The following is an 11174-nucleotide window of genomic DNA, read 5'->3' as shown; positions in this document are numbered from 1 at the left end:
TTTTCCAGGACTATAAGGTTTCAGTTTGGTCGATATTATTGATAGATTGTGTGAGTTGAGACGTGATCAGCTCCAAAACTTGGCAGAAAAATTGGGCCATTAGTTTTTCAGTTATCTTGTTGACAGACAAACAAAAGGCACTGAAAATATCAACTCTTTGACAGATGTATAATAATATATCATTGTTGTGATTACAGCTTGTTATGCTGACACCAAGTGTCCAAAAAATCTGCTGCTGCAATTGTCGTATTTAAGCAATATCACATGAGAGGGAGTGATGTTGTACTGAATATCATCCTGGCTGTGATTCGGCCTCGTGCCGCAGATGATCACATCACAATCTATCAATTTATACAACAGTTAAACAAGCGACAAGTATCCAATCCACTTTATTTATATAGCTCATTTTAAAAAACGTCAAAGTTTACCAGAGTGCTGCACAATGAAATAAAATAAAAACACAGTAAAATACATAAAAACACATAAAAACCTGTGGGTTAAAAGCCAAAGAATAAAAGCAATAAGACGTGATTTAAAGGTAGGTAAGGTGGGCCATCCAAACGTTGGGGGGGGAGCTTCCACCCTCCATAATTTGGGGGTGACTGCTGGAAAAGCACGTCCACCCCTGGTTTTCAGCCTCGTCTTAAGAACGACAAGAGGCAGCTGATCAGCGGACCTCAAAGAGTTTGAGGGGGTATAAACATACAAGAGGTCACAGACGTACCTAAGTGCTGATCCATTTAAAGATTTAAAAATGAACATCCTAAAATCCTAAAACGAACAGGGAGCCAGTGGAGGGAGGCCAGGATTGGAGTGATGTGTTCATGGGTGCCTGTTAAAAGACGAGCAGCAGCATTTTGGACCAACTGTAAGCGTGCAAGTGAGGCCTGGTTAACACCAACATAAAGAGCATTACAGCAGTCCAAACCGGTTGACATAAAAGCATCATTCACTCAAAATCATTAAAAGATAAAACCGACTTAATCTTTGATAAAAGCCAAATGGTAAAAATTGGATTTAAAAACAGAGTTTATCTGTTTATCCAATTTAAAGTCACAGCCCATTTTGACTTGTTGGTTGGTAACTGCAGGTTTTTACATATGGTTGAAGGGCGCCCAGGTCCATAGGAGGCCAACCAGGCTTTGATGTCTTGTAGTAACAGTAATACTCAGCTACAGATTGTTCTTTGCTCCACCCACTCAACTAGTTCCACAACTTAACTGAAACTGGACTGTTGTTGCCGAGCAACCCAAACATTCTCCTGCACTCTGTGTCTACAGGTTACCACAGATCAGCTGCTTTCCATCGTGTACATTTATCTGTTTCTTTTAATTAATCACCGACCAGTGAAATAGGAGTCTGCTGTGTGACTCAGAGACCCCAGCTTGATTAATGTAGACATACACGGTCTGCTGTGATGTTGATTAACAGTATTCAGAACACCCAAACCCTAACCCTTATTTATATGTATTTATATGTAGACATTCCAATTGAAAATCAGTCGACAATGAGATAAGATTGTTCATCACAGACTAAAACAACGTATCTCTGACAAAGATCTCTGATCATATATTTAATTAAAAACAAATGGGGCATGACGTGAACTCCAGCTCGACCCCAGCAGCTACGCTCTGTTCACAAGGAGACGGACAAAACAAGCTGAGAAAGAACTCCATCATCTCTCAAACATCTTGTTTTCTGCTCCGTGACTCTGGCGTGTCCTCCCCTCTGTGCCATGTTACACACTGAAACACTGAGTTCAACACAGCATGACACAATCTGTTGGCCCCAGCGCATCTATGTATGTTCAAGTATGTGTGCGTTGGCTCAGTGAAGAGGGGTGTTACGTAAGACTTGACACAGTTAAGACAGAGAGGTTATGTTCTGTGTGCAAGGGTGTATTAGTGGTGAATTGATGTAAGTCAATTAATCACATTCCATCTTGGTTAAGTGGAAACCTTATTAATGTGCACTTCTAACCATCTATGTACTTAATAACGATGTAAAATCATGTTTCAGAAAGAACGATCAAAAAGCCTCAAAATCTCAACTGAGTTGTGCAACTTCAAGAAGCTCAACCAATTCAATGCATTGCTGTCTATGGTAAGAGTTAGGGTGGATAACAGTGGGGTTACATAGCAAAGGACTACATACAAACTGCATGTCACAATAAAGTCCCAGTATGTTTAATTTCTGCCCATAAACGACTAAACTGGCCCCTCAAATGACACGTTTTGGAGAGTTTTGATCGACAGTTTCATCAACTGTAACGACTAATATGAATGTTTAAGATACAACAGAAAGACTTTCTCTGATGGGGAAACACAGACTGCCTTTGCAAATGTTCAGTCTTTTCTTGTATTCAATATTGACATGGAGATTTAGGGACGTAATCCAGTCACCATCTTGCAGCTAATTTTGTTTGGCCATGCGAAGGAGTTATGTAACTGTAATGTGTAAGAGGCTTGCACACACACACACACACACACACACACAAGATGGGATCAGAGGTGATCTGGGTTCATGATTAAAACATGAATGGAAATGCAGATAGAGGAAATTTACCAGAGCAAAGAGTTTTTTTAGCGTTTCGACCCCAGTTGGATGAGATGTGAGTGGAAGCAGTGACCCTGTTTGTCCCGACTGACGAAGCAGATTCTTCCTAAACTCTCCTCTTCTGCTGACTCAGCGTCTGTCTTCCACATGCCTCACAAACTCTGCACATCACTTTATAATTAGGTGTCCTTCTTATGTTAACGTGTGACTGATTTAATTTCTGATGACTCAGCGCACAGCTGGCTACCTTGGCATCGATCATCTCCTTTGTGTCTTTTTGTATTTTGGAAACGAGGCCTTCCACACAGCAGGTTTCACTTCTGATTTCTTCTGTTCGCGACTCAATGCTGCGGTTCTCCACATGAGAAGACTCTCAGTGACCCTGATGGTTCATTTCTGACCGATTTATGAGTCAGCATTACTGGAAGGTCGGCGGGAAACATTGGCTTGGTTGATTTAACCTTTCGGGAAACTGTTAAGCAACAATTTCCGCCATTTTTGTCCACACAAAATAGACATAAATCAGTATTATCAACTCTAAAAGGAATTTTTTGACTCTTTTTGTTTTGACAAAGGTCAGAATTCGCAGCGCTGGAGTCCAAAGAAACCAAACCCCAATGCCAAAATGTTCAAGTTTTTACTGTTGCTGTTGGGACAGCAGGGCACTAAGTTCTTGAGTTAATCTCATGTTTCCTCTTTGTTCAGGATTTTATATAATGTCTGTTGCACATGCACATTTCCCTCGTTTTAATTTGAGCTGTAGAATGAATTAAGTCGTTAGCAACACACAAAAGGATACATGCATCAGTATAAATATATTTTTATTGCTATTTACTGCAGTACAGTTGTTAAAACCATCAACATCACACGTCAAAACATTTGCATTTTCAGATAAGCTTTATGTTACAGACATGTACATTATTTAAAACATTACAGTGCCATATTACAACCTTTTTTCATCACTTAAAACCTCTTTACACACTCTTGTGAAAGTGAGTATATGTTTTCATTCCGAGGTTTTTTCAAACAGAACTGATCTGAAGCAGACAGTTAAAGCCGGACTAACCAAAACTAGCAGACGAGTGCGGTTACAGTACAAAGTGTGAAGAAGAGTTTAACTGTCGAATCGGAGTGTTTACATGCAAGTTTTACAGTAAATAAATGAATGAGTGTTCTGCTGGTTTTTCGTGTAAATTGTTAAGTTAAACCTGACAACATTAACCAGGTTAGATCACGTCACTGCAATAACTGTTAGTTTTGATGGACTGTAACTGTTTACCTCAATATCTGTTAAAATGTTTCAAAGGCAGCCTTTACATGGACCTTTGTACTCCTTCATGTGGCCAACCTTCCTGGAAATGCTCTGCAGACACAGGACATGGTTTTTTTTTGGTCTTAATGTGAGATTTCTGCTTTTTGTCCTTCTTTAGGCCAAACTTACGTCATGTTCACAAGCCGATGGGACCGCCCGACATTCAGGACATTCACTTTGGCTGTCAACAAGTATTGCAATCATTTGCTTTTTCCCAGAGATAGAAGTTAAGCAAACCGTTACAGAGGATGCGTCTTTGACAGCTGAGCTGTAATAACGCAGTTTTACATTTTAGCAGATTATTGCTGTTATTGAGTTGATTTTTAACATTTTCAACTCTTTGTTTGTGTCCCTGTTAGTGCTCGCCTCCTGCTCTGCCTCCCATATGACGCTCCGGTCAAGTTTGGGAAGGAACAGTGGCAGAAAGGCTTCCAGGTTACATGTTATGTTAGTCTTTGAGGTTCTGAACTCAGTGCACGGCTGGCGCCGGGGCGGTCTGCTCTGACGGCCCGGTGGACAGTGCATCGCCCGCTGGGCTGCTCATGGCTCCCTGGTTGAGGGCGCTCAGCAGGGCCTTCTCTAGCTTCTGCTCCAGAGCGTCCAGACGACGGTCCACATGCTCCTTCAGCCTCTTCTCCATCTCCTCAAGACGACGCTCCATGGCTGAGTCCAACTCCCTGCAGGGTGGAGAAACAGTGAGGTGTCATTTGGTGGAAGCAAAGTGCCATCAGAGTAAAAAACCTGCATTAAAACATACATTAAGTATCACAGTTAGGGGTCACTTTTCCAAAGTCAAAAACACCCCCTGAATCTTAATGAACTGATACTTAACTCTATGTAGGCCATGTTTCAGTGGATGCACTGAACCTGTGAACACTAATGCTACTACTTAAAAGGGGATCTGATCAAGTTTTGCTCGGCTGAACTTTTGCATGATAATTAATTACCAAATAGCAGCTTGATAACTTGTTTTCTTTCTATCCACTAAGAGAGCCTTGTCTGAACAAGAATGTCGGTTGCAGCTGTGTTTTTTCAACCCGGTCTTGTTGCGACTCATGTTAAATGTAAGAAGAAGAAGAAGAAGAAGAAGAAGAAAAAAGAGCAGACGGAGGCATTTTTGTGTCTGCAGAGGAATGAATGAAGGTGAAGGGAGGGGGAGGTAAGCTGTGTCTGATTTATGAACAAACATGAAGCCACTTCAGACACAAAACCTCAAACACAAACACGAAGACTAAAACTAAACCACCCACACAGTTAATGCTGACCACCCTCTGCCCTTAACCTCAGGATCCTGCTGCAGCCGACTTTCTCAGACATATTTCTTTTAAAGTCTGAAAGATGTTTTCACCATCTCAAACATTTCCAGTCTTTCAGCATGTCTTTGAATTAGGGGTCTCTCAGCTTTACTTTTAACCCTCAAGGATACCGAAGAATCTTAAAACCACCTTTAAGATTTTCCCAATCCAGGCCTGATGCTCAGGGAGCTACTGTTACTGTGCTTCTCTATTAACAAGAGGGCAGTTCTGATCTTTGCTGCCTGTCTGCTCAGCAATATTTCTTTTATTCTGGCATTGAAGGGAAAATCACATGTGTCATTAAACAGCAGCTGGTGATCTTTGCAAGTGATATCAGGAGTCATTTGTCAGGATTTGAAGTAACCAAATTCAACAACTACAGAAGCAGGACGTATGCAATGCAACTCCAAGACAGGTTTCATTTTTAAGCAAACAGGCATTAAGAAGAAGCAGAAGAAGAAGACGAAGAAAAAGAAGACGAAGAAGGGGAAGAAGAAGGTGAAGAAAATGGAGAAGGCGACGAAGAAGGAGAAGGAGAAGAAAAGGGAGGACACAAAGAAGGCGAAGAAAAAGGAGAAGGAGAAGGAAAATAAAAAGGAGAAGGAGAAAAACAAGGTGAAGAGTGCAAAGAAAAAGGAGAAGGAGATAAGAAGACGAAGAAGAAGAAGAAGAAGGAGAAGGATAGGGAGGCGGAGAAGAAGGAGACGAAGAAGACGAATGCTTGGTCCATACCGGGACTTGAACCGCCGCCCTCCAGTTCCCAAGCCCTCCCAAGTCCCTACAGACTGAGCTCAGTCTACCACCTTCATACTCTCAGAGGATCAGTTTAAAATAAACACCTCACATTAAAAATATCCAGTGACATTCCTAAACATTCATTAAAAGTTACATTTACATCTACATTACATTCTTTTCTGACAGTCATTTTCCATAAGTCGATATAAATCCTCCCGGTTTCTGAAATCTATTTGTATATTAAAGTCTGAAAATATTTGAGCCTGTGGTAAATTGACTGACGGCTTGTAGTGAAGACGTACCGCTGAGCTGCTTCTCTCCTCGATGTGGAGTCACACGCAGCTGACATTCCCTCTGAACCCACATGTGCTGCTCTGCTCTGACAAAGAGCCTCATTTATCAAACTGCAGCGTAGGAACAGCTCATACACACACTTTGCTATTGTAAAGTGAAAGTTATGCCAGCTGTAACATCACTTATACTGAGCCTTTGCATCAGTGCTGGCTAGAAAAATCTATTTATTCAATGAGGTTTGGTGCAACATTTTAATGATTCAAACAAACAGTGGTGCTGATAAATGGCCTCCATTGTGTCTGTATCAGCCTCCTCCCTGCACTGCTAACACCCACCGGCCAAACCCAGATCTCACAATGTCCGTCGATTGTTCACGACCCGGTGTTATCATTAGAGTTGTTTGTTTAGCAAAACAAATATAGAAGCTTTACTGATTTAATTATTGTGTATTTTGGAAAATTATGTGGAATTTGCAGCGTCATCTGATTCTCTGCAGCTTTGAGTGAACAATGCAATCTTGCAAAACTCGACCTGAGACAACTTTTGATGCATTAAATTAATGAGTCTTTGAATCATCCATGCACTTTGACCCTCAACAAGAAGAATGTGCAACGAGGACAAGGCCTCAAATAGTTATTGTTTCACTACAGCAAGTTTAATTAAGAACTGACAAGTCTGTGAGTCAGCTTGTGAGACCCAGCAGGAGAAGATTCAACTTATAAGTTCCTCAAAATAAAAAGCAAACATTACAAAAAGTCACACGTCTCTGGAGCTGAAGCAAAAGCAAGCACATGACTGGTTGCATGATATTTGACAGGTACAAGTAGGTCAGTGAAAAAACCTTAGCTTATCTGCTTTTTTATACTTTGTGTCTTTTTAAGTTTTATGTTCCTATTTTTTATGCTTGTCATGCATGATTTTTGCCCATGTTTTTAATCTTAAGCACATTGAGTCTGCACCTGCCGTATGAAATGTTCTATATAAGTAAACTTGACTTTTTTCACAAATTGATTGAATTGGATGTGTAAGGTAGACGTAAGCAGAGGTGGTATAGTAGTAAAAGTAACATTAGTAAAACATTATTATTTCTCTTTTTAAAAATTGTTTTCTTTCATGTTTCATAGCTTCAGTTTGCTGAATTTGTCTGCAGTAACGTCTTTCTGACACAAGGTGGAGCTTTTGTATCTGTTTACAGGTCGACGTGGAGCTACTGCTTGATGTAGAGTGATGGAGACAGATAATAAAAAGATACCAAAGAACTGACTTTGTTGTCTAATTGTGAAGAAGAGTGAACAACGTTTGGGTTGTAATTCGACTGAGTAGCAAGATGAATTGAGTTTTATTGTCATGAAACAAAAATACTTTTTTTAATCACAATTATTCCTTCGAGCTGCATACAGTTAAAGCACATGGTTTTTGAGCTTCACTCACCATGTGCCATTTCTCTTCTCCTTCTCCTTCTCTGCCAACACTGCAGCGTCGTCCAGTCGCAGCTTCGTCACCTGACCGCAGACACTCTGGAGCATGGGCAGAAACTCGGGGCCGGAGCTTAACGCCTGCTCGTGTCCCTGAGCGTTCAGGAAGTGTGACATCATCTCCGCCAGCTGGGCGTGGCTTACTGGGCCTCTGCACTCACTGCTCGCTAAAGATAGGAAACCACATGACAAACATGTCAGCTGCAAGATTTGTGAGTATGACAACTAGAGAACAAGTCGTTTGTCATGTTATTAAATACTTGTGGTCAAATAACCTTCGATAGACAAAGAGATGGATAATGTTAATGATTAAACAAACTATTTACTGGGAGCAAAAAAGACATAGATGATGACACTTACTTTTACTCTGGGTGTTGGCACCCAAAACAGGCAGGTCTGGGGATGCAGAACCGTCTGACATCGCTCCGTTCTGACCTGTTGGAGCTTCATGTGCAGGCCTGAGGGAGCTGACTGGAGGCTAGTTACACAGACACATGAAACAGTCAGATGTAAAGTATGTGTTAACACTTTCTAAACCCAGATTACCCTGGCATTAGGTTGATATAGGATGTTAAAAATAGGATTATGTTTGCAAGTAGGACAGTCACTTCGATACAACTTTGGCAGCAAATTTAAGATGCTGTTCAAGGACCACCCCTGAGTTTGATTATGCGGTAACCTGGTGTTGTGCTGCAGTTATAATCCCTTGTAAGGAGCAAAGCGAGGAGAACTAGAAGCTGAGCATTTGTACTTTACTCTATTGTCATAGCTTTTAGTGCTGTGCTGGTTTTCTATTCCCCAGCTGGTGATAGGCTGCTCCATTCAACAATCAATCCCACATCTAAGTTTAGCTTGTTAAGCCTCGTTGTTGTTGATATTTTCATTTGCCTTACTTTATGTGTGACTCTTGATATTTAGTTTCACTACCTAGAATCTGATCTTAGTATCTTTGGAAACGTATTGGGTCACATTCTCTGGGTTAAGTGCAAACAACAGCACGGATAATACTGCTACCCTGAAGTCTGCAGGCTGGAGCTGGTTGCTGAAGGCTGCTTGTGGGATGTTGGCTCCTTGGACCAGGGCAGACAGAGCTCCACCGCCCATCAGGAGAGGCAGGAAACCACCAAGAGAGCTTGTGTGGTTCTGGAGAGAAACACACGCAGATCTTTCAGTGAAGCCCTTCTATTTGATTCTTACTTTGTTACTTTCTAAGTGACTCTCTTCTTTACTCCCACCTTCTGCTGGAATTGCACCATTTCCATGAGGTTCTGTGCTCCCGGTGAGAGGCTTGTTCCCATCTCATCAACCATACACCGCACCTGCTGCATGTCGATGCCAGGGCCGTGGACCGTGGAGGGCTGTAGTGTCTGAAGGCCCACAATGACTCGACACACCAAAACACTGTTTCTACCAGCCAGGGAAAGCAGCTGAGTGACAGAACAGATGGATACAGATCAGGGTGATTCAATTAAATTTAGCATCGTCATATAAAAAAATAACTGAATGAATAATTATCTAAGGAACATGAAGTGTGGGGTTTCATTAAAGATGTCTCAACAGTTTATAGATGTGAAGACTTGTAAGGGTCTCTAGCAGATTTCAAAAGCTAAGACATCACACTGAAACACAGCTCAGTGCTCTTTGCATCTCTGAATGCAACTCACCTTGACTTCACAGGCGGATGAGGGATTCTCGAGGATCAGCTGTTTCTTGTAAAGAGGCCCTCTCTCTGAACTGAGAGCAAAGAAGACACTGCTTCAACATCCCATTTGACATTTATCAGAACTTAATCTGATAAAACCCATCAAAATTAAATAACTGTATCATTTCAAATCATTATTGTTGTATTTTAATAAAATGTGCAACATTTTAACCTGTGTTATACACTGGATACATAAGGAGACTGTAACATTTAAACAAGACATGTTGTTCTCTGGGTTCAACATTAAAACCAATGGCTCCATTTTTTTTCCTACATCCAAACTTCTGGTCATTATACGTTTTTGAAAAGCTGTATCATCATCTTTTGTCTTTTTTCTGTCTATTCAACGTAATTAATCCTGCATAAAATCATACCTTAAAAAATTAGGATGCCATTTATTATATTTGTAACCTAATAAATAGCATGACCTCAGATAAGTAAGGCTCACGAACACAATCACACACACACTTTTCATATAGTGATGAAAACAACAGATTCTAAACCTGACAGAGGTTCGGACTGAACTTATAAAATAAATCAACATCAGTCTGATGATAACTATGCAAATCACTATCAACATGGATAAAAGCAAAAGCTTTCAAAATTCAAATAACATGTAAAACATGCTAATCAAGGGATGATAACTGTGTGTGTTTACCTGTCTGGCCTGATGCTTTCGTCCCTCTCTCCTCTCACTGTTCCGCAATATTCTCCCATCTGGCTGTACACCTCCATGGTTCGAGCCTCACTGATGACCAACAGGCGGCTGATGGCAGTAGGGGAGAAGGGGCTGCATTTGAGCATTAGGACACAAGGAGATCCTTCCTCTGTCTGCTCCAACAGCACTGGGCTGCCCCTGTGTGGGAAGGATTAGTGTAAAATGTGCCATTTACCCATAATGAAATATACCTCCAAAGCCAAGAGGAACAAACAAACACTGAAAGACAAAAAAATCTGAATGTTGCAATTTTTAATCAGCTTACTGTTTTGATAAACAATGGCAAGCTAACAGCTACTTACCAGTTTGCCTTTTGAACCTCGGCCTGACTGAGCTCCTCTTCATGATCATCTTTGCTACTGATGTGAACAGGAAGCAGGACATCTGCCAGGTGATGTCCCTCAGTGTGACAGACCCAAGCAGCTTCACTCTTCACAGCAATGTCCACCATGATGCTGCTGAGGCCACAGGGACCGTAAGCTCCTGCGAAATAGAAGCTGGAACACAAAGTAAGAAACAACCGTGATAACAAGAGGGAATAAGAACAAGTTAAGAAACAGCCGAGTACAAAGGTGGAAGTTCTGAATTGAGACTGAATAAAGCCAGAAAAAAATAGGTTAGGAGACAAATTAGAAGATTAATGTTGAGACCACTTGGAGGAAAAGAAAGTTAGGGGACAATCTAGGAAAAGAAAAGGAGACAGGACTTTACGGAGTCCGTACAGGACTTTGTTTTTTAACAAGTCAAACATCTGCCAGGCAAGGTTTTCTTTACCTCATCATCACATTTATGTATGTACACAGTATATAAATAAGCGTTTGTCAGCTATGATGTAAGAGTATTTTGACTAGTGTTTTTTATTCGAGTTTTAAAATTCAGACCTATATTGTAATTAGATGTAAATCAAGTCTTTGCAATAACTGCATTAACTGAAAATAACCAACATAGCTTGGTAATATTAGGCTATAACGCTGCATTTACACTTACCTTACTTGTCAGCTGAAACCGTTGATAACCTTGTTTTCTTCGGGCTTCTGAATTTTCGTCTTCACATTCATTCAGACTGATTTAAAAGTCTAAAGATGAA

At 40.9% G+C, this 11174-nt stretch overlaps 1 protein-coding gene across 2 annotated transcripts; it reads right to left on the bottom strand.

Annotated features, from left to right (window-relative positions):
* Window positions 1-3360: 3360 nt before the first annotated feature.
* On the bottom strand, window positions 3361-11126 carry cunh10orf88 (chromosome unknown C10orf88 homolog). Of its 2 annotated transcripts, XM_069664185.1 has the most exons (9): window positions 11075-11126; window positions 10390-10584; window positions 10028-10225; window positions 9332-9401; window positions 8903-9094; window positions 8682-8810; window positions 8028-8145; window positions 7624-7834; window positions 3361-4545 (listed from the first exon to the last, which is right to left on the bottom strand). In XM_069664185.1, exons 2-9 carry the CDS (start codon window positions 10536-10538, stop codon window positions 4338-4340), a joined length of 1275 nt encoding a protein of 424 aa, XP_069520286.1. In that variant the 5' UTR covers window positions 10539-10584; window positions 11075-11126; the 3' UTR covers window positions 3361-4337. The 2 variants fall into 2 exon arrangements, with proteins under 2 accessions (XP_069520286.1, XP_069520287.1); XM_069664186.1 differs by lacking the exon at window positions 11075-11126 and having other exon boundaries at window positions 10390-10612.
* Window positions 11127-11174: the final 48 nt, after the last annotated feature.

This window comes from Semicossyphus pulcher, unplaced genomic scaffold (genome assembly GCF_022749685.1).
Source record: "Semicossyphus pulcher isolate SPU_LCO1_2020_fin unplaced genomic scaffold, fSemPul1.0.p SCAF_16, whole genome shotgun sequence".
Lineage (NCBI taxonomy): Eukaryota > Metazoa > Chordata > Actinopteri > Labriformes > Labridae > Semicossyphus > Semicossyphus pulcher.
The sequence above is the reverse complement of the archived record's forward strand: the minus strand, read 5'-3'. Positions and strand labels throughout refer to the sequence as shown.